At 38.2% G+C, this 27,936-nt stretch overlaps 1 protein-coding gene and 1 pseudogene across 2 annotated transcripts; both read right to left on the reverse strand.

Moving 5' to 3' along the window:
* Nucleotides 1-189: 189 nt before the first annotated feature.
* On the reverse strand, nucleotides 190-4,125 carry LOC306878574 (annotated as a pseudogene). Its single transcript has 5 exons — nucleotides 3,659-4,125; nucleotides 2,228-2,343; nucleotides 1,611-1,714; nucleotides 1,358-1,529; nucleotides 190-430 (listed from the first exon to the last, which is right to left on the reverse strand). The product of its transcript is annotated as an uncharacterized misc_RNA (transcript).
* A 19,332-nt stretch (nucleotides 4,126-23,457) lies between these two features.
* Nucleotides 23,458-27,828, reverse strand: LOC306878575 (zona pellucida sperm-binding protein 3-like; the record flags this gene model as incomplete). Its single annotated transcript, XM_079431000.1, has 9 exons — nucleotides 27,182-27,828; nucleotides 25,811-25,926; nucleotides 25,628-25,731; nucleotides 25,355-25,529; nucleotides 25,151-25,262; nucleotides 24,532-24,620; nucleotides 24,371-24,441; nucleotides 23,714-24,291; nucleotides 23,458-23,466 (listed from the first exon to the last, which is right to left on the reverse strand). Exons 1-9 carry the CDS (start codon nucleotides 27,734-27,736, stop codon nucleotides 23,458-23,460), a joined length of 1,809 nt encoding a protein of 602 aa, XP_079287126.1. The 5' UTR covers nucleotides 27,737-27,828.
* Between the last annotated feature and the right edge of the window lie 108 nt (nucleotides 27,829-27,936).

Here is a 27,936-nt window from a genome sequence, read left to right on the forward strand (position 1 = left end):
AGTAATTCCGAAGGCACAACTGTCTCGCACCATATTTTAGTGATACGTTATAAAAAAAATAAATAAAAAAAAAAAGACTACAAAAAGCTAAAAGGGTAAAAATAAAAAAAGAGCAAATTTCGAAAGTGTGCATCATGTATTTATTAACAAATCAAGTGCAATTTAACTGAAAATCATAAATGTCTTTGTTTAACCCAATCCAAATACCTCCTCAAATATTCTGCGTGGCTCCACAAATTTGTCGACTTCCTTCATCACAGCCGGGTCTGGCACAAAATGACGAGGTCCAATCTCAGCTGTCTGTGTGGTTATTACTTCAACAAAACCTCTTCCCACCTCCTCTGTCATGAATGGAGATGTTTGCTCTTCCTCGACAATTTCCAAATCAGACTCCATGATCCAGGGCTCACTGGTGATGACCTTACTGACACTGTAAATGAATTCATAAAATAGGGCTTGACATAAATCTGAGATTCTAAAGTCGGAGAACAGGTTCACTAAAATCTTATAAAACCCCCATGTGGCAAGACTCTCCTGACATCTTAGCAAGCATTATTGCATTTGCTCTCAATGCAGTGCTATGAAAAGATCTATATTCAAACAACACACTCTGCCCCAAATTGTCCTAAAATCACTTGACATTTCTTACCAGACAGGTCAGATTCAGAAGAAAAACATGTGGAGTCGCAGCAGAGGCAAGCATCATTTGAACCGTATAACTCTTCCCATCTGAAGAAATTATCCAAATTAGTACTAGTTCAGTTCTGAAAATAAGACTCACGGTACAACCAAAATGCCATATACCGTTTTATTGACTGGTTGTAAGTGCAGGACTTTGCACTTGATGTTGGTTTGAAACTTCCGATGCATGCATTTTGATAGGAAAGGATGAGGAATACAAAAAAACTGAAAAACGCATGCAAAAATTTCCGGACTCGGTGTGCAATGACCTTAAGGAGTGTAAAATTAAATGTTCCTCAAAATCTTGATGTATCATCTTTGATATTCACATTTTATTAAAAAAAAAATTATAAATAAGTTGATATTGATAAGTAAATTAAGTTTCTTCAGCCCTATAAGTATTAATCTTTAAATATTAATAAAATTTAAAATATTCTTGTATGACAGACACATGTACCACAACCTGAAGCTGGATGTTTCTGCAATTACACTATAAGGCCTTTTATTTATAAAAAGTATAAGCTATCATTCACACAACAGAAGGCATGTTAGTAGATTGCTGAACAGTTTATCCATCCAAATTTGGATTATGTTGACAATTTGAAGGCCTTAGAAATTTGCTTATCAAAAATGACACAGTATAGGCACAATAAGGGCGAAATGAACAAAGTATTACCCATGGTTTTCAATGACCGTAAATCGTGGCATGAACAAATAAGAACTGCTGATAGTCACGAAACAGGAATCCACAAACAGCCTCTCGTCCTCAGCAAGAGGGGGTCCTGCTTGGAAGTACATGGGGTGATCAATGGTACACTCTTCGGTGGGCGATAACCTTCTCCACAGCTCTAAAAGACAGGATGCTGATGATTCATTGACTGATATAGAATGGAGCACTCATCTTATTAGTCAAGCCTAATATTTTTTACCATCACGGGATGTGAGTACAACACTGTCCACAGTTCTCAGGGGTTTGAAGTAGTTCTGATATCTGACTTGTGGTATGTCACCAATTTTGTATGAGTAATGATATCTGTAGAAAAAATAAAGGGGGTTAGATTGTTAAAAAAGTAAATCAGCGATTAACAGGAACAAAATACAAAAAGGTACTGCAAGTGGAACACAGTCACACACATACACTGAAAAAAACTGGCATATCTTAATATTTTTGTCTTGTTTCTAGTCAAAATATCTAAACAAATTTTAAATCAAGATGCATTTACTAGATAAGCAAAATAGCATTAGATATTAAGTCTTGTTTCCAGGGGGAAAAAACTAAATTAAGTGCAGTCTGCCAGTGGGAATACTCGTTTTAAGAATATTTTACTTACCTCACTGGCAGATCATTTTACTTGTTTTAAGCAAAACGCACTTAATTTAGTTTTTTTTCCCCTCTGGAAGCGACTAAATATTTTATGTAATTTTGCTAATCTAGTAAATTTTTTGATATTTCAACTAGAAATGAGACCAATATACTAAGAAAGATAAGCCTTTTTTGCAGTGCAATCAACACATAATCGATATGTACATCCAAAGACAGATTTACCTATAAAAGTGACACTCAACAGGTAGTGAGAAAGGCATGGCACGGCGGATTGGCCCCAGGTCCGTCACTGGAGAGTAGCGCAGTATGTTGGAATATGTTACTCTATTGTTTACTAACTGCATTCAAAAAGACAAAGATCATTTCACAGCAAAGTTTATCAAGTTAAACCCCAAGTTGATTAATTTTTGAGCCTTAGCACTATCATGCATGCGTCTCCTTCCTTTTATTCTTAGACATTTTTTTCATACCATTCTTTTTTTTATCTATCTATCTATGTGGAGAGAGAGCAAGTTTTTTCATGATGGTTTGGTTACAAGATCTATATATGGTTAAATAATGTTTGCAAAGCCTTATGAACATAGGGGAGAGTGGGGACGGTTGCTACACTTTTTGCATTTCCTTTAGTTTTTCAGAGATTGTTTGCATTAAAGCCAGAATTTGAATACAATAAAGCAACATCAGTTGGCTACTCACCCACATTGCTTTGACACGTGCACATATAATTATATACACACAATTTATACTTGAATAGACAAAGTCAAATGTTGCAACTGACCCCCAACAGGGGATGGTTGCAACAGTCCACAGGGGCAGTTGTAACATTCATTAAAATGTAATTTAAAAAAATTTAATTTAAAAAAAAAAAAAAAAAAAAAAAGTTTCTTTATTTTATTTGTGCATAGACATGGTTAAATTGACTGTATAAAAACAAAGAATAGCAAATGGAAGAAAAAAAATTCAAGTAACATGTAACAACCTTGTCTTGGTTAAATATTACAAAATATTAATTTAATCAGAATCAAGACACTAAAATTTAATTATAGCCTACTTCTGTTAACATCTGTGAAAGGTTACTGCACTAAGGCCAGTTGCATGCACTTAGTCACTGTCTTAATAACTAGTTTGACCAACTAGCAGTTAACCAAGTGTATCAATGTTGTGATAAGGGACAGCATGTTGGGACGGCTGCGATAAAACTTCGTGTAATAGCTTGACACAAGAAGCTAAGAAAACGCAGATATAAATCATACATTCTTACAATGCTTCATGCAAACATCTTAGACAGTATGACAAAAAAATCTGATAATTAAAAAAAATACTTTTTTAGCATGAAAATGATTTTTGGTAAAAGGAATGGTCACGTGCCTAATTTCATCCAGGAAGAATGGGGGGCTGATTTAGCATGTGCAGTATGAATATCATTACTATAGCTCATTCCTGATTGAAGCAATAAGCCATGTTGCAACCATCCCCACTCTCCCCTATTGCTTGAAATTATACAAAGTAATAGATTACAGACATAACCTACATTCTGGCTGTACAAATACATATATAGGCTATATATAATTTTCATTACAGTTTACTGCACGTTGTTGTTTAGGAGGGGAAAAAAAGAGGAAACTAAAGAAAAAATATATTAGCTAAGCACACCTTTCTCTCACTTCCACACTTGTCCATGTCGTAAATAAACACGTGATAGTGTTTTGTAGTCTTGCTGATGTCGCATGTTCCCAGTTTTAACTCTGAATGAAGGCCGTCGATGCCTAAAATGTGTTTGTGAACTTTAACGATCATTTTCTTCATTTGGCAAACGACGTTTACTCCGTGTGATCGCCCGCGGCGACGCGACGCCTCAGGTGAGGATTTCTTTCGTCTCCTCGGGCAGTTGTTCACGGCCTGATCCATGCATCGGAGAGAACTGTTTTTTGTCCAAAAAGGGGGGTTCTTGAATGCTGGAAAACGGGAAGCTGTAAATATGGCGAGCTGAGACTTTTGACAGCAGATCTGTGGAAATCGTCCAGTGCTGAGCTCGCGTGCTTAGACGCAGATCGTAACGCGTGCACATATGTGGAAGAAAAGACCAGTAAAGTAAATATTACTAGGAAATAAAGCTTCATATCGCTAAACGGCATCAAAGAAATGGTAATAGTCGCTATTTTACTCAAACAGTGTTGGTAACCTTGACATATTTCACAGAGCTGAAATGGGTCATTAATGCACCTGTCGCCTGTTTCACTAGTGATGAAGACCGACTCATTTCCACGAATCGGTTCTTTCGAGCAGGTTTTTTTTTTTTTTTTGGAATGCATGAAAAAAACAATAAATCAATCATCGTCAAATCACAACAACAGTCCAGGGTCATTCAGTTTTTCAGTCCTCTTATCGCTTTCAAGTTTTAAAATACATTTTCATTTCAAGTTTGAATCTTACAAAAAGAGGTTTGCATTTAGAACATTTACATTTATGAATATATTTAGCTAACAGGAAAATAAGGTTTATGAAATAAGTATCACGTTTTTTTCACATTCACGAAAGCCAAAAATGACATTTCTATAAGTAAACTCAAAATTAGGATTCACATAACATTTGATAAAGTCATGAATGTCACACCAAAATGATGTTGTGTAAGAGCAATTCCAGAATAAATGTAAAGAAGTTTCATTGTTTTCTAAACAGAAAGAACAGTTGGTGTTAATATCATTCTTAAGTCTTTTAAGAGAGCACTTATTCGGGTAAATTCTATGAATCAACTTAAATGCAGTTTCTCTCATTTTGTTAGTAATGAAATATTTGTGAGATAATGACCAAACTTTCTTCCAGGGAATATCCCTTACGAAACCATTCCAATAAAAGATTACATAAGGCTCAGAAATAGACTCCATCTGAAACAAAACTCTAATTTTCTTATAGTTTTTTGACTTGGACGAAAGGCACTGTTTTCAAACAATTTTTTTATAAAGATCCACTGAGTGACATGAGATTGGAAAAGAAAGAGCTCTAAAAAGCATGAGAACTCATGTGACACTGCATCAGCAACAACTGCAAACTCTTTCAGACTAACAGGAACTCCATGCTTCGCTAAAAACTCAGAGTAATTACAGATTGAACTATTTTGATTGAAAAGTTGAGACACAAAAATAATACAATTTTTAAACCAATTTTCAAAAAAAGAGATTTGTGTTTATACAGTAGATTCTTGTTATTCCAGATTAGATACGAGTAAAATTGTGTTTAAAAACGAGGGACCAAGCTAATAACATTTACCTATGAAAAAGATCATTTGACAGGGATTTTCATGATGTTATAGTTACAGAAATTGTAATATTATTGTTACAAAAACAACATTAGGGATTAATGGATTAAAATTTAAGGAGCTTCTTTCTAATAATTTTTGTTATAATAACACCTAAATAAGATACTTGATCTTTGATTTGAATATTACAAATTTCTGACAAATTACATTCTTTGATGGACATCAGTTCACACTTTGAGAGGTTCAAGAACAGGCCTGATGCTTTGGAGAATTGCTGGATATACTTTAATGCTGTTCTTTCAAGCAGGTCTGAAAACAGATTCAGCGCATTTCACTTCATCACGTAATCCCTGACGGAAAGAAGTGTTATTTATGTATTTATTGGGTTAACAGACATATGAAAATGTAAATCAATGAAACAATTTGTCATCTTTTATATATAAAAAAAAAAAAAAACCTTCATACATCCATGCAACTAATACATTATCTTTTTAGTGGTGCAGTAAATTCGTGCCTTTTCCAAGAAATAATGTTTTTAGCTTCCCAAGCTCTATAGCTCGGTCTATCATTATTTTATATCAATATTTTTGTTTTCAATAGTTTCACCTTTCTGATTATTTATGCGTTGAGATTTGTTGACGTTCATAGTAGCCATATTCACTTTGGTGATATCTAATCTCAGCGTTCTCATAATTTAGAAAGCATTTTGATCTGCTGCAAACACATGGAGACATAGAAGGGGGAGTCATGGCCTAATGGTTAGAGAGTCGGACTCGTAATCCAAAGGTTGCGAGTTTGAGTCTCAGGTCCAGCAGGGATTGTTGGTGGGGGGAGTGAATGTACACCCTCAATACCACGACTGAGGTCAAGGCACTGAACCCCCAACTGCTCCCCGGGCACCGCAGCATAAATGGCTGCCCACTGCTCCGGGTGTGTGTTCACGGTGTGTGTGTTCACTGCTGTGTGTGTGCACTTTGGATGGGTTAAATGCAGAACACGAATTCCGAGTACTGGGCTAAAGCAAATTCGACAAGGCAGCATAGTTTACCAAAATCTGTTACCCTTTATTTAATAAAGAATGGCTTTAATGCTCCTCAAAGATGTCTAATCTCCTCTGTTTTATACCCTAGAAAGCATATTACTCTAATGTGAACAGCAACATACATCCAACAGCACAGTATTAAAAAGTTACCAAAATCTATTACCCCTCTTTATTTTTACACAGAATGGCTTTAATTTTACCCAAATTCACTCTGCTGATGTCTGGCCTCCTTGGTTTTAAGCATTTTGGTCTAATGAGAACAGATGCAGAAGGTTCACCAAACTGGACAAGGCAGTGTAGGTTACAGAAATCTGTGACCCTAATGATGTCTAAACCTTTTATCTGTATTTTAAAATGCATTTGTGTGCAGCTACAGACATATACAGCATGGCCATCAAATCTGACAGTACATTAGAGATTGCCAAAATCTGTTACTGATCAGTAACAGATTTTATTTAGGGTTAGGGTTAGGGTTTATTTTATAAACCTAATATATTTATATATTTATATAGATATATATAAACCTTTATTTATATAGCGCTTTTAACAATGTAAATTGTGTCAAAGCAACTGCACAATATAAAATAAGGAAAATAGTGTGTCAATAATGTAAAATGAAAAGATAAAAAAAAGATTTTCAGTTAAAGGCATTTCATTATTGAATTCAGTGATGTCATCATCCAGCTCAGTTCAGTTTAAATAGTGCCTTTGCAATCAGCTCGACGATATCGCTGGAAATGAAGTGTCCCCAACTAAGCAAGCCAGAGGCGACAGCGGCAAGGAACCAAAACTCCATCGGTGACAGAATGGAGAAAAAAACCTTGGGAGAAACCAGGCTCAGTCGGGGGGCCAGTTCTCCTCTGGCCAAACGAACCAGCAGTTCAATTCCAACTGCAGCAAAGTCAGATTGTAAGGGCTCAACTGGTTCCAGTGATCTTTCCCGATGGCTGTCTAAGTGGCGGGGTCCTCACTGGGGATCTGTCTCTGGCGCTCATCTCAGTGTCTTGGTCTCTGCTGACGTTCAGGGCTGTAGAGGTCGTCTCTGGGTGCTGATCCACCATCTGATCTGGATACAGACTGGATCTGGTGGCTACGGTGACTGGGGATATGTCCCCGGGGCTCATCCAGGTGTCCGGCCTCCGCCGACGATCAGGGCCACATACATCATCTCCTGGCGCCGATCCACCATCTGATCCGGACACGGACTGAGAAACATAATAGAAACAGACAAATATTAGCGTAGATGCCATTCTTCTTATGATAAAGGTAACGAGTACATCATGTGTTATGGGTGTTCCCTTTTCCAGTTGATCTAATTAATGCAGCCTAACAATCCTTTAACGGATTTGAATAATAGAAGTGTATTAGTGTGTTATGTGTAAACCAGGTTAAAGAAATGTGTCTTTAATCTAGATTTAAACTGACAGAGTGTGTCTGCCTCCCGAACAGTGTTAGGTAGATTGTTCCAGAGTTTGGGTGCTAAATAGGAAAAGGATCTGCCGCCCGCAGTTGATTTTGATATTCTAGGTATTATCAAACGACCAGAGTTTTGAGAACGCAGCAGACGTGGAGGTCTATAATGTGATAAGAGCTCACTCAAGTACTGAGGAGCTAAGCCATTCAGGGCTTTATAAGTAATTAACAAGATTTTAAAATCTATACGATGTTTGATGGGGAGCCAGTGCAGTGTTGACAGAACCGGGCTAATATCATCGTACTTCCTGGTTCTAGTAAGGACTCTAACTGCTGCATTTTGGACCAACTGTAATTTGTTGATCAAGTGTGCAGAACAACCACCCAATAAAGCATTACAATAGTCTAACCTTGAGGTCATAAACGCATGAATTAGTATTTCTGCATTTGACGTTGAGAGCATAGGTCGCAATTTAGATATTTTTTTGAGATGGAAAAACGCAGTTTTACAGATGCTAGAAACATGGTTTCAAATGAAAGATTGCTATCAAACAGCACACCTAGGTTTCTAACTGATGAAGAAGCAGCCGCCCATCAAGTGTTAGTGTTCTAGGTTATTACATGTGGGGTTTTTAGGTCTGATAATTAACACCTCTGTTTTTTCAGAATTTAGTAGTAAGAAGTTACTCGGCATCCAGTGTTTTATATCGACTATGCATTCCGTTAGTTTCTCAATTTAGTGTGTTTCACTGGGCAGCGAAGAAATATAGAGCTGAGTATCATCAGCATAACAGTTAAAACTAACACCATGTCTCCTGATAATATCTCCCAAGGGTAACATGTAAAGCGTGAAAAGTAATGGCCCTAGTACTGAGCCTTGAGGTACTCTGTACTGCACTTGTGATCGATATGATACCTCTTCATTCACTGCTACGAACTGATGGCGTTCAGATAAGTACGATTTGAACCATGCTAATGCACTTTCACTAATGCCAACAAAGTGTTCTAGTCTATTTAAAAGAATGTTGTGGTCGATAGTGTCGAACGCAGCGCTAAGATCCAGTAGAACTAATAAAGAGATACAACCACGATCAGATGATAGAAGCAGGTCATTTGTAACTCTAATGAGAGCAGTCTCAGGACTATGATACGGTCTAAATCCTGACTGGAATTCCTCACAAATACTATTTTTCTCTAAGGGGGAATATAATTGCAAGGATACTAACTTTTCTAGTATCTTTGACAGAAAAGGGAGATTTGAGATCGGTCTGTAATTAACTAAATCTTTGGGGTCAAGTTGTGGTTTTTTAATGAGAGGCTTAATAACAGCCAATTTGAAGGTTTTGGGGACACATCCTAATGACAATGATGAATTAATAATAGCCAAAAGAGGATCTATCCCAGCAGGCACACAACGTCATATGACGTTAATATTAGGTTGGATTTAGGTCGCGACGTCAGGTGACCAAAATTCAATGTCAAGCCAACGTCTAATGACAACGTTGATTTGACGTCCAAGACCGACGTCAATTGACGTTGATATTTAGTTGTTTTCAGGTTGTGTTGGGAAGTAACCAAAATCCAACGTTGAGCCAACGTCTAAAGCCAACGTCATATTGACGTCAAATTCTGATATACAGTCGTCGGGTATGGCAACCAAAACCCAACGTCGCCTAGACGTCATAATGGTAACGTCCACACAACGTCAGATTCTAACATCATTTGACGTTGTTTTTAGGTTGTGGCATTAACTAACCAAAATCCAACGTCGAGCCAACGTCTAAAGCCAACGTCATATTGACGTCAAATACTGATATACAGTCGTCGGGTATGGCAACCAAAACCCAACGTCGCCTAGACGTCATAATGGTAACGTCCACACAACGTCAGATTCTAACATCATTTGACGTTGTTTTTAGGTTGTGGCATTAACTAACCAAAATCCAACGTCGAGCCAACGTCTAAAGCCAACGTCATATTGACGTCAAATACTGATATACAGTGGTCAGGTATGGCAACCAAAACCCAACGTCGGCTAGACGTCATAATGGTAACGTCCACACAACGTCAGATTCTAACATCATTTGACGTTGTTTTTAGGTTGTGGCATTAACTAACCAAAATCCAACGTCGAGCCAACGTCTAAAGCCAACGTCATATTGACGTCAAATACTGATATACAGTGGTCAGGTATGGCAACCAAAACCCAACGTCGGCTAGACGTCATAATGGTAACGTCTACACAACGTCAGATTCTAACATCATTTGACGTTGTTTTTAGGTTGTGGCATTAACTAACCAAAATCCAACGTCGAGCCAACGTCTAAAGCCAACGTCATATTGACGTCAAATACTGATATACAGTGGTCAGGTATGGCAACCAAAACCCAACGTCGCCTAGACGTCATAATGGTAACGTCCACACAACGTCAGATTCTAACATCATTTGACGTTGTTTTAAGGTTGTGGCATTAACTAACCAAAATCCAACGTCGAGCCAACGTCTAAAGCCAACGTCATATTGACGTCAAATACTGATATACAGTCGTCGGTTATGGCAACCAAAACCCAACGTCGTCTAGACGTCACAATGGTAACGTCCACACAACGTCAGATTCTAACATCATTTGACGTTGTTTTTAGGTTGTGGCATTAACTAACCAAAATCCAACGTCGAGCCAACGTCTAAAGCCAACGTCATATTGACGTCAAATACTGATATACAGTGGTCAGGTATGGCAACCAAAACCCAACGTCGGCTAGACGTCATAATGGTAACGTCTACACAACGTCAGATTCTAACATCATTTGACGTTGTTTTTAGGTTGTGGCATTAACTAACCAAAATCCAACGTCGAGCCAACGTCTAAAGCCAACGTCATATTGACGTCAAATACTGATATACAGTGGTCAGGTATGGCAACCAAAACCCAACGTCGCCTAGACGTCATAATGGTAACGTCCACACAACGTCAGATTCTAACATCATTTGACGTTGTTTTTAGGTTGTGGCATTAACTAACCAAAATCCAACGTCGAGCCAACGTCTAAAGCCAACGTCATATTGACGTCAAATACTGATATACAGTGGTCAGGTATGGCAACCAAAACCCAACGTCGGCTAGACGTCATAATGGTAACGTCCACACAACGTCAGATTCTAACATCATTTGACGTTGTTTTTAGGTTGTGGCATTAACTAACCAAAATCCAACGTCGAGCCAACGTCTTAAGCCAACGTCATATTGACGTCAAATACTGATATACAGTGGTCAGGTATGGCAACCAAAACCCAACGTCGGCTAGACGTCATAATGGTAACGTCCAGACAACGTCAGATTATAAAATCATTTGACGTTGATCTTCAGTTGTTTTTAGGTTGTGGCATTAACTAACCAAAATCCAACGTCGAGCCAACGTCTTAAGCCAACGTCATATTGACGTCAAATACTGATATACAGTCGTCAGGTATGGCATCCAAAACTCAACGTCGCCTAGACGTCATAATGGTAACGTCCACACAACGTCAGATTCTAACATCATTTGATGTTGATCTTCAGTTGTTTTTAGGTTGTGGCATTAACTAACCAAAATCCAACGTCGAGCCAACGTCTCAAGCCAACGTCATATGGACGTCAAATACTGATATACAGTCATCAGGTATGGCAACCAAAACCCAACGTCACCTAGACGTCATAATGTAACGTCCACACAACGTCAGATTCTAACATCATTTGACGTTGTTTTTAGGTTGTGGCATTAACTAACCAAAATCCAACGTCGAGCCAACTTCTTAAGCCAACGTCATATTGACGTCAAATACTGATATAGAGTCGTCAGGTATGGCAACCAAAACCCAACGTCGCCTAGACGTCATAATGGTAACGTCCACACAACGTCAAATTATAACATAATTTGACGTTGATCTATAGTTAGTATTAGGTTGTGGCAAAAAATAACCAAAATCCAACATCAAGCCAACATCTAAAGCCAGGTTCATATTGACGTCAAATACTCATATACAGTCGTCAGGTATGGCAACCAAAACCCAACGTCTCCTAGACATCATATTGGTAATGCTCACTCAGTGTCAAACTCTAACATCATTAGATGTTGACTTCACAATCACGTCATACAGCCATCGAAAAATATTGGTATGTTATCTGATCAGAGTATGCATTTGTTATTTGTGTGAGAGAAACCCTATACCTACTGAGAAATTTGAAATGAGAAAAAAACAAGAGCATAGAGAAAAGGGTCTGAGAGGACTGGAATGCATACATTCCATGCAATTTGTAGAAAACATTCATTCAAATATGGAAAATGTAGAATCCTCAATTTGTCAAATGTGCATGTCTGCGTTATGGAAACACCTTGCTGTGAGGTGACTGCATAACCACGGAGTCATTTGCTGTTGCAAGCAATACAGTGATGAAATGAATAAGAGTACATTCATTATCATAGGCCTCAATTATTGTTGAATTAGTCGCACATCAACATTTAGTTTACATTTTCCCATACCACGAATGCTGTAACAGCATTGCCACTGCAGTCAACAGTGTAATCTGTAGACAAATGTTGCAATTATGACAGTGTTTTTAGTAAGTGTTACTGTGGACAAAGGAATAAACCTAAACCAACAGGTGGTGTAACACTTACAGCAAAGGGTCAGATATAGAAAATGCCACAGTTGTAGGCACAGCTGCATTTAGGCATAAGAGTGGTTATACAGTTGAGGCAAGGGATTTGTTAAAGTTCAAAAGGGTCATCATTGGTCATGTGAATGAAACTGTAATTTACAAGTATAGCCAGACATGTACACACCTTCTCTGTACTCCTAAACCCAACCCTATTTTAACTATAAATTCATATGGAAATTATAGGTGAATAGTGAATGGCACAGATGTGCCTGCCCCTGGTTGTGAGCATAAGTGAAAACACAATTTTACCAATTACTTACATGTAACAGCCTAAAAAAAAAAAAATCAATACATATTTGCTATCTTTTGTTTAAAACATTTTTTTCTACAGTTACAAAGTTGTTTGACGTCTCTCTATGTTGCTTTGTTCGTGATTGGTTAATCTGAATGTCATCCAGGAATCTGACCAATGACAGCAGGGCACGCCTCCTCCCGCTCAGATTTGAATATTGAGCTCAGTCGTTACTGCAGCTCTGTTTATCTGCAGTCCTGCTCCGTTCAGTGCTCTAGGAATGGCTTTCACATGATTGTCTCATATCTGACAGATGAGTTATTATTTTGACCGATTTTGAGTTATGCGGTGTCGATTGAGAACACAGACACAATGGCTATGGACACATAATGGAAACACAGAAGGTAAGTACCTCTTATAATTGTTTTTTTGTTACTGTTAAAGTGATATGATAATCGCGATGACATAATCTGTTTCTGTGTTTTGTTATTATGTTTTAATACTGTCCAGATAAGGCTGTGTGACGATGTCTTGGGCATGATTAAAAGTGACTCGTTGTTGTTGTTGTTATATCGCGAAATGTAAATATATCCGCGTAGCGTTAGTACTACAAGTTCTGGAGGTTCATGTAATAGATACATATACATGAATGACAGAATAAATAGCGGGAGCTGGACCTTAATATGAGTTAAGTACTGAAGGCCGCCTTTTGCTGATCTTATTTTTAATAACAGAATGAAATAGTAAAAATAACAATATTGTTATTTTATTGTCAAATAAAATGTCTCACTCTGGAACATGAACAACTGACATGTGTTCAACAGAGAGATCATGAAACCACCTGAAGAATACTATGTAAACCATGCTTTCGGATCCAACTTACTGCTAAGTGTTTATAAAGCTGGTGAGTAACGTTAGCCAAACTTTTTGTAAGCCTGTCTGTCTCTGTCAGTAAGTCAACAATTACTATTGTTTTATTAAACCTATTAAATATTCGTGTGTGTGTGTGTGTGTGTGTGTGTGTGTGTGTGTGTGTGTTTCCCCTCTCATGGTCCAGAGGTTTTGGGATTGAAAATCTTCTGCCATATGATCTTCTGTAAAAGTGAGTATTCATAATACTTTAATGATCATGTGCCGTTATATGTGAACATGGGCAAAGCAGGCAAACTCTGCACCAAGGCACCACTCTGATTCAAACTTAATTCTTGAGTTTAGCTCACTCAAAATCAAAACTCCCTCATCATTTTCTAACCCTCATGTCTTTTTTAATCTTCTTTTGTGTTCCACAGAAAAAAAAGTCAGTTATGCAGGTTGGAAAAGACATAAGTGAGTAAATGATGACATCATATTCACCTTATTCTTCACATAAAAATGGCCCATTTATAGATTTTATGGGTCTTGCTTCCAGATATTTTTACTTTTTTAGCTGTACAGAACTGCTCGTTTTGCTGCTTGATATTGCAAATTGGTTTGTCATACCATATTATTTTAGTGTATTATCTTAATTATGAACACACTGGTTTGTAATACAAACAGTTTTACTATTTACTGCATGTTGTTATTGTTATTTAAGGCTAATGAACTTGAAGTCTCGCCCATAGGCTTACTTCTGCGGTTAGGAATAAGGTGGATGAAGTATGAAGATACTTGAGTAATTTAATGATCTCCTCAAGTACATTTGTTAGACATCACCGACGTGTGATAGAAAAGCAGTGTAAACAGATTAATAATTTTATTAGTTATAAATATACAGGTATTAGCATTTTAGCAATTGATAAAAATATAATTTTTTTTTTTTTAGTGTACTAATTGCCATTTTTTACATCTGGGAAAAGTTATTTGTTGTGAATACTCATTTCTTTATTTGTATTTCCTGTAGCTCAAATAGTAGAGCATGGCGCTAGCAACGCCAAGATCATGGGTTCGATTCCCAGGGAAAGCAAGAGCTGATAAAATGTAGAAACTGTAACTTGAATGCAATGTAAGCCGCTTTGGATAAAAGCGTCTGCTAAATGTAAATGTCTTTATAATTACTCAATTGCTCAAGGGTACCTCAAGCCCTGTTTACACTAGTGGGTTTCCTGCCAGGACTGAGACTCGAACCCATGACCTTCAGACTACAAGTCTGCCTCTCTAACGATTAGGTCACAGCTAAATAATTAAATTAGTCAGAATATCTCATAATGTCAAATGTTGTTTAAAGAAAAGGTACACAAATGGAATCCTCCTTTTTAAGGACTTTTCAATAAATCTGTTGTCTTTTTTTTTTGCATTTATTTAACCCCCAGATGCAGCAAGGATCCAGCTGATTACTTCAGATTTGGAGGACTGCTCTTTATCTACTGTGTCTGTCACTTCTGGTGCAGAATCATGGACCTTTATTTGTATGTTTTGATTTTACTTTTTATTACACTTGTGTAGCTAGTATTCAGGATTAAAATACAATGTAATTTTTTTCCACATATATTATCAGAGCTATATTGGAGCCCAAAAGGGTCAATCGAATATTGATAAAAACACTATAAACCTGATTGGGATAATAAAGTCGTGGATGTGGGGAAGTCGTGGCCTAATGGTTAGAGAGTCAGACTCGTAATCGAAAGGTTGCGAGTTCGAGCCCCCGGCTGGCAGGAATTGTAGGTGGGGGGAGGGAATGTCCAGCGCTCTCTCCACCCTCAATACCACGACTGAGGTGCCCTTGAGCAAGGCACCGAACCCCCAATTGCTCCCCGGGCGCCGCAGCATGGCTGCCCACTGCTCCGGGTGTGTGTTCACGGTGTGTGTGTGTGCGTGTGTGTGCATTTGTTCACTACTCACTGCTGTGTGTGTGCACTTGGATGGGTTAAACGCAGAGCACCAATTTCGAGTATGGGTCACCATACTTGACAATACGTCACGACTTTAAGTACAGTTCCCTGCACAATCTTTTTCAAAGAAAAAAATTATGATACTAACCCTAATTTTTTCAATTGCTTCTCAAGAATTCCTCTTCAGGAAATTTGTTTACACAAATTTACATCTGAATAATGAAACAGTTTTAAAGAGATACTCCACCCCAAAATGAAAATTTTGTCATTAATCAATTACCACCATGTCGTTCCAAACCCATAAAAGCTTTGTTCGTCTTCTGAATACAATTTAAGATATTTTGGATGAAAACTGGGAGGCTTGTCAATGTCCCATTGACTGCCAAGTACATTACACAGTCAAGGTCCAGAAAAGTATGAATCACATCGCCAGAATACTCCGTCTGCCATCAGTGGTTCAATCATTATGTTATGAAGTGACGAGAATACTGTTTGTGTCAACGTAGCGCCATTTTGGAGATTATGCCCTGGACACAAAATGTGTACACTCTTCTGTATCAGCCTCGACACAGGGATGCGTTTTCTGCGTTGATTTATGCTTTGATTTGAACGCAAACAGCGCATCCCTGTGTCAAGGCTGATACAGAAGAGTGTATGTGTTTTGCGTCCAGGGCATAATCTCCAAAATGGCGCTGTGCTGATGCAGAGGAGACGTTACGGTGCCTAATTGTTGAATAAAGTCATTATTTTTGTTGTATTTCTATATAAAAAGTATTCTTATCGCTTCATAACATTACATAACATATTCTGACAATGTGTTTCATACTTTTCTGGACCTTGACAGTGTAATTTACTTGGCAGTCAATGGGACAGACAGAAGCCTCCCGGGTTTCATCCAAAATATCTTAAATTGTGTTCCGAAGATGAATGAAGCTTTTACATGCTTGGAACAACATGGGGGTAAGTGATTAATGACAATTTTCATTTTGGGGTGGAGTATCCCTTTAAGCCTGGAATACACTACACGACTTTTAAAAATCTGAACAGATTTTTAAATCACCAGGCATCATACACTTACCGATTTTGTAAATAATGACAAAGGAAAGCTGGGCATCATATATAATTAGGCCTGGAATACACTACACGTTTTTTGTCCTGATTTTCCGCCAATTTACAGTCTGGAGAAGTTGACACTAGTTGCCGAAAGTCAGAGCCAGTCTGCAGATTTGATAGTCACAGACTCCGGTTTTTTAGCTTCAGACTCAGATTCTATCCAGTTGGAGGATATCAAAAATGTTTGATATTTTCAGCCGATTTTAGAACGTATATTGTTTCCATTTGTCACGCGTCTCCAAGGCTCATGTTTCTGAGTGAGTTTGTTGTGCTCTGAACAACTTTAAAGTCTGGTAGTGTATGATCCTCGGTCATGTTGTGTATGATGCCCAGTTTTCCTTTGTCACGATTTACAAAGTCAGTATATAGCCAGGTCCATAAATATTGGGACATCAACACAATTCTAACATTTTTGGCTCTATACACCACCACAATGGATTTCAAATGAAACGAACAAGATGTGCTTTAACTGCAGACTGTCAGCTTTAATTTGAGGGTATTTGCATCCAAATCAGGTGAACGGTGTAGGAATTACAACAGTTTGTATATGTGCCTCCCACTTGTTAAGGGACCAAAAGTAATGGGACAGAATAATAATCAAATCAAACTTTCACTTTTTAATACTTGGTTGCAAATCCTTTGCAGTCAATTACACCCTGAAGTCTGGAACGCATAGACATCACCAGACGCTGAGTTTCATCCCTGGTGGTGCTCTGCCAGGCCTCTACTGCAACCGTCTTCAGTTCCTGCTTGTTCTTGGGGCATTTTCTCTTCAGTTTGGTCTTCAGCAAGTGAAATGGATGCTCAATCGGATTCAGGTCAGGTGATTGACTTGGCCATTGCATAACAGTCCACTTCTTTCCCTTCAAAAACTCTTTGGTTGCTTTTGCAGTATGCTTTGGGTCATTGTCCATCTGCACTGTGAAGCGCCGTCCAGTGAGTTCTGAAGCATTTGGCTGAATAGGAGCAGATAATATTGCCCGAAACACTTCAGAATTCATCCTGCTGCTTTTGTCAGCAGTCACATCATCAATAAATACAAGAGAACCAGTTCCACTGGCAGCCATACATGCCAACGCCATGACACTACCACCACCATGCTTCACTGATGAGGTGGTATGCTTCGGATCATGAGCAGTTCCTTTCCTTCTCCATACTCTTCTCTTCCCATCACTCTGGTACAAGTTGATCTTGGTCTCATCTGTCCATAGGATGTTGTTCCAGAACTGTGAAGGCTTTTTTCGATGCCGTTTGGCAAACTCTAATCTGGCCTTCCTGTTTTTGAGGCTCACCAATGGTTTACATCTTGTGGTGAACCCTCTGTATTCACTCTGGTGAAGTCTTCTCTTGATTGTTGACTTTGACACACATACACCTACCTCCTGGAGAGTGTTCTTGATCTGGCCAACTGTTGTGAAGGGTGTTTTCTTCACCAGGGAAAGAATTCTTTGGTCATCCACCACAGTTGTTTTCCGTGGTCTTCCGGGTCTTTTGGTGTTGCTGAACTCACCGGTGCATTCCTTCTTTTTAAGAATGTTCCAAACAGTTGTTTTGGCCACGCCTAATGTTTTTGCTATCTCTCTGGGTTTGTTTTGTTTTTTTCAGCCTAATGATGGCTTGCTTCACTGATAGTGACAGCTCTTTGGATCTCATCTTGACAGTTGACAGCAACAGATTCCAAATGCAAATAGCACACTTGAAATTAACTCTGGACATTTTATCTGCTCATTGTAATTGGGATAGTGAGGGAGTAACACACACCTGGCCATGGAACAGCTGAGAAGCCAATTGTCCCATTACTTTTGGTCCCTTAACAAGTGGGAGGCACATATGCAAACTGTTGTAATTCCTACACTGTTCACCTGATTTGGATGTAAATACCCTCAAATTAAAGCTGACAGTCTGCAGTTAAAGCACATCTTGTTCGTTTCATTTGAAATCCATTGTGGTGGTGTATAGAGCCAAAAATGTTAGAATTGTGTCGATGTCCCAATATTTATGGACCTGACTGTATGTATGATGCCTAGTGTTTTAAAAATCTGTTCAGATTTGAAAAGTCATGTAGTGTAATCCAGCCTTTAGAATTAATAGTCGTTTGAAACTTGTAGATGTTTTGTATTTCTTGTGCTGAGAATATTTAATTCAACTCATTAACTTCTCATCAAACTGTTCTGTTAATTGGTACAGTATTTTAAATGTTGAAATGTATTTCCTTTCAAATTTGCACTGTTTTACTTCAAAAACTGAATGATTGCATTTTCAGTTTTGTACAGTATATGTAGAGACTTTGTATTTTGTCTTTCAAAATAAAACTTTTATTAATTTACAATTGTCAGCATCCTTTAACACTATAATTTTTTGTTTTTTAATAAGCTGTAAAATAAGAAGTGTTTCTCTGTAGAACGTTTAGGCTAGTATTTTACTTTTAGCACTTTATTGAATGCGTTTGATCATAATAATCTAGGAAAATCTGTGAAAGGACAGTGTTCCTCTGTACACGGTTTAGTGATATCACTTTATTTAATTGGTCAGTAAAAAATCCATAAAGTAAGTTTTACACTGTTAAAAAAATAAAGAAACGGTCAAATGACTGGCAGTAATGGTTGCCAAACAAAAAACATAAAACTGAAGTAAATAAAAAAATGGGACAAACCACGCTCATATTGATGTAATGTGGAATACCATTCATATGCCTTAAATACGGGATGATTCTATGTTAATGTCAAGCCTTGTTTGCAAATGTGTGCTAATATTGCCAACTTACAAAATAATGACAGACTGCTGATATTACTGAACTCATACTGTGAAATATCCCAAAACATTGCTTTTGGTACCATATAAGAGTCATAATTTGCTCAGTCAGTTGTTTGTTCTCTCACTTTTGTGTACATACAACAGACCCAAGTGAATGATTAGAGATTTTTCCTCACTGCCTTTTAGCATTAACACCAGGAAGGTTTTAGGTTTCGCAATATCAGTTTTGTCTTCAGAAGATAAAAGCATAGCAATTTGGGTGGGCCCATGATCTTCCATCTAGCACCACAGTACAACCAATGTGACATCTACATTAGATATGACAAACCTAACACAAACTATAACAAGCGGTTCATAATGTGTTATGTATAATTAATTATTTGGACATTTAACTCCTCTTCCTTTTGTATTCACAGGTTGATAACAAATGTGGTAATGGCCAGTTTCGATAGGGATGTAATGCAGTGTTTGTCCACTGTTGGAGGCTGACAAAAATCAGGTTGACATCAGAACTTAATGTAAGATTGACGTCAACCTCTAATGTTGGATAGATGTTGCATTTTTCATTTTCACCCAAAATACAACATCTGTCCAACGTTGGGTTCTGACGTCAATCTGACGTTGGGTTCTGACATCAATTTGACGTTGGGTTCTGACGTCAACCTGATTTTCATTTTCAACCAAAATACAACGTCTGTCCAACGTTGGGTTCTGACGTCAATCTGACGTTGGGTTCTGACGTCAACCTGATTTTCATTTTCAACCAAAATACAACGTCTGTCCAACGTTGGGTTCTGACGTCAATCTGACGTTGGGTTCTGACGTCAACCCGATTTTCATTTTCAACCAAAATACAACGTCTGTCCAACGTCGGAGATTGACGTCAATTTGACGTTGGGTTTTGACATCAGTCTGACGTTGGATTCTGACGTCAACCCAATTTTCATTTTCAACCAAAATACAACGTCTGTCCAACGTCGGAGATTGACGTCAATCTGACGTTGGGTTCTGACATCAGCCTGACGTTGGGTTCTGACGTCAACCCGATTTTCATTTTCAACCAAAATGCAACGTCTGTCCAACGTTGGAGATTGACGTCAATCTGACGTTGGATTCTGACGTCAACCCGATTTTCATTTTCAACCAAAATACAACGTCTGTCCAACGTTGGAGATTGACGTCAATCTGACGTTGGGTTCTGACATCATTCTGACGTTGGGTTCTGACGTCAACCTGATTTTCATTTTCAACCAAAATACAACGTCTGTCCAACGTTGGGTTCTGACGTTGGGTTCTGACATCAATCTGACGTTGGGTTCTGACGTCAACCCGATTTTCATTTTCAACCAAAATACAACGTCTGTCCAACGTCGGAGATTGACGTTGGGTTTTGACATCAGTCTGACGTTGGATTCTGACGTCAACCCGATTTTCATTTTCAACCAAAATACAACGTCTGTCCAACGTCGGAGATTGACGTCAATCTGACGTTGGGTTCTGACATCAGCCTGACGTTGGGTTCTGACGTCAACCCGATTTTCATTTTCAACCAAAATGCAACGTCTGTCCAACGTTGGAGATTGACGTCAATCTGACGTTGGGTTCTGACGTCAACCCGATTTTCATTTTCAACCAAAATACAACGTCTGTCCAACGTTGGAGATTGACGTCAATCTGACGTTGGGTTCTGACATCATTCTGACGTTGGGTTGTGACGTCAACCCGATTTTCATTTTCAACCAAAATGCAACGTCTGTCCAACGTCGGAGATTGACGTCAATCTGACGTTGGGTTCTGACGTCAACCCGATTTTCATTTTCAACCAAAATGCAACGTCTGTCCAACGTCGGAGATTGACGTCAATCTGACGTTGGGTTCCGACGTCAATCTGACGTTGGGTTCCGACGTCAATTTGACGTTGGGTTCTGACGTCAACCCGATTTTCACTTTCAACCAAAATACAACGTCTCTCCGACGTTGGGTTCTGACGTCAATCTGACGTTGGGTTCTGACGTCAACCCGATTTTCACTTTCAACCAAAATACAACGTCTGTCCAACGTTGGAGATTGACATCAATCTGACGTTGGGTTCCGACGTCAATCTGACGTTGGGTTCTGACGTCAATCTGACGTTGGGTTCTGACGTCAATTTGACGTTGGGTTCTGACGTCAACCCGATTTTCACTTTCAACCAAAATACAACGTCTCTCCGACGTTGGGTTCTGACGTCAATCTGACGTTGGGTTCTGACGTCAACCCGATTTTCACTTTCAACCAAAATACAACGTCTCTCCGACGTTGGGTTCCGACGTCAATCTGACGTTGGGTTCCGACGTCAATCTGACGTTGGGTTCTGACGTCAATCTGACGTTGGGTTCTGACGTCAACCCGATTTTCACTTTCAACCAAAATACAACGTCTCTCCGACGTTGGGGTCCAACGTCAATCTGACGTCATATTGACGTCCGGTGCCTGCTGGGATGACTTCTGGAAGGTCCTCTTTTAGGAGCTTAGATGTTAAAGGGTCTAACATACGTGTTGTTGGTTTAGATGATTTAACAAATTTATACAATTCTTCCTCTCCTATAGTAGAGAATGAGTGGAATTGTTCCTCAGGGGATCTATAGTGCACTGATGCGATATTGCAGCTGACGGCTGCATGGTTACAATTTTATCTCTGATAGAATCGATCTGGGAAGTAAAGTAGTTCATAAAGTCATTACTGCTGTGCTTTCGGGAAATGCCAACACCTGTTGATGCTTTATTTTTCATTAATTTAGTGACTGTATTGAAGAAATACCGGGGGTTATGTTTGTTTTCTTCTAGAAGAGACAAAAAGTAATCAGATCTAGCAGTTTTTAATACTTTTCTGTAGGATAGGGTATTTTCCCGTCAGGCTATACGAAATACCTCTAGTTTTGTTTTCCTCCATCTGCGCTCCATTTTCCGGGCTGCTCTTTTTAAGGTGCGTGTGCGCTCTTTATACCACGGAGTCGGACTGTTTTCTTTGATCTTCCTTAAGCGTAAAGGAGCAACTGTATCTAAAGTGCTAGAAAAGAGAGTGTCCATAGTTTCTGTTACATCAAGTTTTTCTGCGCTGTTGGATATGCTGAGGAATTGAGATAAATCAGGAAGATTACTTACAAAGCAGTCTTTTGTGGTAGAGGTGATGGTTCTACCATACTTTGGTACAAGGTGTAGAATTTAGAGTTTTAGCTATATGGAGTTTACACAAGACTAGATAATGATCTGAGATATCATCGCTTTGCTGCAGAATTTCAACACCACTAACATCAATTCCATGTGACAGTATTAAATCTAGAGTATGATTTCGACAATGAGTAGGTCCTGAAACGTGTTGTCTAACCCCAATAGAGTTCAGAATGTCTATGAATGCTGATCCTAATGCATCTTTTTCATTATCGACATGGATATTAAAATCGCCAACAATTAAGACTTTATCTGCAGCCAGAACTAACTCAGATAGAAAATCAGCAAATTCTTTAATAAAGTCTGTGTGGTGACCTGGTGGCCTGTATACAGTAGCCAGTACAAACATCACAGGGGATTTATCACTAACACGTGTTTCTCTAGATAATGTTATACGCAGCACCATAACTTCAAAAGAGTTATACTTAAAGCCTGCCCTCTGAGAAATACTGAGAATATTGCTATAAATTGTAGCAACACCTCCCCCTTTACCTTTCGGACATGGCTCATTTTTATAGCAGTAATCTTGGGGGGTGGACTCATTTAAAGTGTCTAATCTCATCAGGGTATTCTGTTGAGGTTTTATTCCTGTGATTTATGAAATTTAGACAAGATCATGATGCAAATAACTAACTAACAAACAACACTTAATTGTCATAAATCAGTTGAATTTTCTTTATGCATTTCACAGTCACTGAGGCATCAATGAGGTCAGAGGACATTAGAAAAAGAAAACGAATGATCAATCAAAAATGTTTTAATATTCTGATGACATTACAGTGAATGTTAGCACAGTACTTTAAAGAATGCATACTTTTAAATACAAATACAGAAAATGCGACTACTTATATTTTGTTGTATTCATATGAATCCTTAAGGAATGATAGATCTTTTGCCCCACAGATGCAACTCCAAAAAAGGTCATTCAAGGAACCTAAAACAGAAATAAAAACACTTGAAAATATAAAGAATCTGTTATAAAGTGATGGCTAAATTCATTATAAATGAATTAAACGGTCATACCTTGTAGACCCTGGAACAATCTCAAAAGTCAGTCCTCCATTTCTCCCACATCAGGATAGTTAGTGTTTATCTTTATTCCACTCCACTGGTTCATGTTTGCCATTTAAAAATAGATCTTCATCCATCACTATTTGTGATGGACCTATTGTACTTTGTACTTGCATGTTCTTCTCAGAATCTTCAGGCTGTATTTTATCTTCGGACAGTTCTTCTCTGGTAATGTTAATCATTTCTTGTGCTCCACTCTTTCTGGATGCTTGGTCATTATTCACATCTTCCAAAAGCTCTTCTATCAACTGAACACCAGGCCGTTTAACAATATCAGTTCTACTTGCACTCTTGCGTCTCCCAGCATCCTCTCCAACCTTTACAACCCTGTTCTTCCACTCCCTAACAAGCATTACTTTTCCAGAACGATCACCCTTTTTATCCTTTAACTCTGTCGCAGTTGTTTCCACTGTCCCAACAATTACTTCAACATCCTCATCCAAATCATTCATGGGCATCTTTTTATGTTTCTCTATTGCTTCTCTTTGTTCTTCAGTATCAGTCACAATCTCCACAGTGTGACCATCTTCTTCCTCTTCATCGATTCCTTCTGTGCTCTTGAACTTCATCTCTTCTGTGTCCTCGTGAACTTTGACCCACCCTTCCATAGTCTGGATTAAAGATTGTTCGTTTTGGTCCAAAATCCAGGGTTTGCTTGTTATAGATTGTGTCACATGGGGCAAAGAAGCTGTTATGGAAGCAAGAACAAAACACTGATGTGTGACTTAGTGTTTTCATCTGAGTCTCATTTGATATTTTCTACTTACAAGATGATTCAATTTCACACGTGGAATCACAACAAGCACAAACAGATGCATCGGTGTAGAGTTCCTCCCACCTGTTGGTACAGAATAAGAACTAGGAGTGAATGCAGCTTCTCCGCATTTACACACTATGTTGCATATATGTGTGAAATACAATAATTTACCTTCTCTCTACATTGTTATAGGTACATGACTTTGCTATGGCACTTGTAGTGGCACTGTGAACTGATACAGTGCAATGTAGGTAAAAGTGCTGTAGAAATGAATAAATCAACACATTCATTCATATGCATAATATATATAAACACATTAGACAGGGGAAGGTTGTCACGTTGTCACGTGTCATTTCTACACATTAAAAACTATTTCTGCAGTGGTTTAATCATTTTGTATGTTACCTTCTACATTTTTGCAGTTTCATACATTTTTTAAAACATTTCACTTTGTTGCGATTTAAAAAAAATAAAAAGTCATTAAATCATCTGATGTGTTATGGAGGATGGCTTTATTTTAGATAAATATTCTGGAAATTATTTTTCTCGAAGTCAATAAACAGCAGGTTCCCTTTATAGTTTTTTTTTCTTTTTCCCCAGGGCATTAATTATAGAAAGGTTCATTATTCCATGCAAAAATGATATATTCCTCAAGTTATGTGCAGTCAAGACATTTTGTAAACCCAACTTCAAACCCAAACTCACCCAATATTTCCGGGAGTTAAAAAAAAAATGTGACAACTAGCCCTGTTCTTTCCTTTATATTGACATTTAAGAATGAAAACATTACCGTGCCAGTAACTTTGGGGAGTAAAAAGGCATCAACTGAAAACCTTATGATGTTAGACTGTCTTTGGAGAAAGCGTGAGAGGCTTGCTTGTCTTCTGCTGTCCTCCATACACCTGCAATTGCAGTGTTTGCTGTTAATATTTGTTTTTCTCCCCATCAAAAGTGTATTCATGTTAATAAAAGCAGAGTCCTCCAAACCACTTACCCATAATTACAAATAACATCATGTTGTGGAATAGACTTTGGGTCTGTTGATGCTGTTACATAGCAGGAGTCAACAAAAATCCTTTCGTCCTCGGATATATAAGCAGCACTGACTTCAAAATACATGGGCTCGCCAAGCACAAAACTCCCATTTCCCTCGAGTCTTTCCCAGCGTTCTAGAGTTCACACACAATTTAATAGACCGATGGGCACCAACACCATATGAAAGATCAAACAAAACAGGAAATTACACAGAAGGAGAGGACAAGCTTACCATTACACACATAAAGACTAAACTTGACCCTGCGTTCAAAAATCTTGTGAAACACGTGCTCCCTCACCACAGGCAGGAAGCCCATTTTGTAGGAATAATGAAATCTAGAAAAAAAAAAAAAAAAAAATGGATGAGGTGCATTTTATCTTCAAGTCCTAACCCCTGTCCAGATTGATGGCTTACCTATCGTATAGGCACTGGATGTTTAATTTAAGGGGCACAGCTCGGATGACTGTCCCTGGAGGCTCTGCTGGAGTATAGTGCAACGTGTTGGAATACATGATCTGGCCTTTCATCATCTGAGGAGGATCAAACGTTATATGGTAGCAAAATCAATATAAACACGTTGAAAGTGCACCAAGTTATTTTGTTCATGTTTTAGTGGATGGCCGATAATAATGGTATCCAAAAATGTGTGGATTATCGATATGAACGACCCCTTTAAAGCCTACTGAATTATTTTTGATACACAAGTTTCGAAGGCTTCTTTGCTGATAAACCTACTACACGCCTTCTGTTGTGTGATTCATAATTTATACTTTTTACCAAGTAAAGATCTTTTAGTATACATTTTTGCTGTGACAATCTTTGTGACTGATTTTTATGAAGTAACCATTACTAAAAATATAAAATATATTCTTATAAAGATAAACATGTAGTGAAATGAAGCAACTTAGGTTTACTTGATTATCAAAATATCAAAAAAAAAAAAAAAAAGATGCATTATACTGTATGTTTTGGCCCTCACAATAACCGTAGACTTTTGATTATATAACTAAACATTTAAATATCACCTTACTAGTATATATTATTGGGAAATATAGAGTGATAACTGCTATGCATATGCATTGTCGTCTGCTATACTGTTACAAGCTATTCGAATTTTATCTTCCTTTTTGGCCACAAATATCAGCAACTGCACAAATTGCATATTTTTGCTCAGTTTGGGCCTCTAAATAAAAGTGAGCGGTTTTTTAAGGAGCCATAAAGCCTGATGTATCAAATGTGATCATCCAAAGATAAATAATCTAAAAAATAAAATAAAAATGGTTAAATGTTCAAAAAATGAAGAGTTCAGGCCTCTTAATGCCATTTGAAATTTTCTTCTAAAATGAGCATTTTTCTTCAGGCTCCTTTGTTTCTGTTCAGTTATTTCACTTTAATGGCAATGAAAAGAACCTATTCGTTGCCATTAAAGTGAAATGACTGAACCTACACAGAAGTCTGAGAAAAAAAAAAAAGCTCATTTTAGAAGAAAATTTCAAATGGCACTAATAGGCTTTTGCATCTGAACTCTTAAAATATACTATGACTATTATTTCATGTTAAACTTTACAGGGTTAACTTATTCACAGTAGAAATAAAATTAAAATGAATAATACAATTCTGATTTCACTCTCCTTTCAAGAATCATTAATCAAATATAGTTTACAGTCAATTTTAAATATTTTACAGTTTTATGCTTTTCATTTTATTATACATCTGACAATATGGTGGGTTGAAAATTGATAAACCCCTGATTTAAGACTGGGCTTATCTTACATAACTACTTACCGTTAACGAGCTCTCGCAGTCATTGAGGTCGTAATGAAAATACAGAAAGTTCTCGTCTGAGCGAGAGACAGGACATGTTCCCAGGTGAAATGAAAACGGTGCACTTCTGAAGCCCAGCAGACTCGTATTAACGCGCACGGAGATCTTACTGTAGCCACACCACACCTCCACACCACGAGCATTACGCACTGGAGACACCTGGATGAGCTGAGGGGTCATTTGAGGAATTAGAAGGCTAGTCAAACGGTTTGGTAACTGTCTCCTCCCGGACACAGGTCTGAACAGCTCCATGTCAGCGAGAGGAACAGGAGCATGCTGGAACATTGGGAAAACGTGGTATGGTCGCATAACCGCAGGGTTCCTTATAAACTCGCCGTCTCCTGTCCACGGCCTGACCGCGCCTGGCATGGCCTGCATGTCATGGACTTTCTGCTCCGTGGATAAGACATTGCTATATTCTAGATGAGCCCCGGTCCCATAAGTGTACGCTCTGGTGATGTGCAGCATGCCAAGGAAGTACAAAGAACAACAAAAATACAAACTCTTTCGCTCCATGCTCACTATTAAGTCTTAAATGTTACATGGAGCAAGTGAATAAAACGCAGCTGAGAAGAACGCAAGACGCGCGCCGCAGCCACCTGTTGATTGATGACGTGACGACTACTAATTATTAAGTACTTTTGAATAGCTTGTCAATGAACCGGATAAAATAAAATTAAGTAAAATAAAATAACGTCATCACGTATATTCTCGAA

Source organism: Barbus barbus (assembly GCF_936440315.1).
Source record: "Barbus barbus genome assembly, chromosome: 12".
Classification (NCBI taxonomy): Eukaryota; Metazoa; Chordata; class Actinopteri; order Cypriniformes; family Cyprinidae; genus Barbus; species Barbus barbus.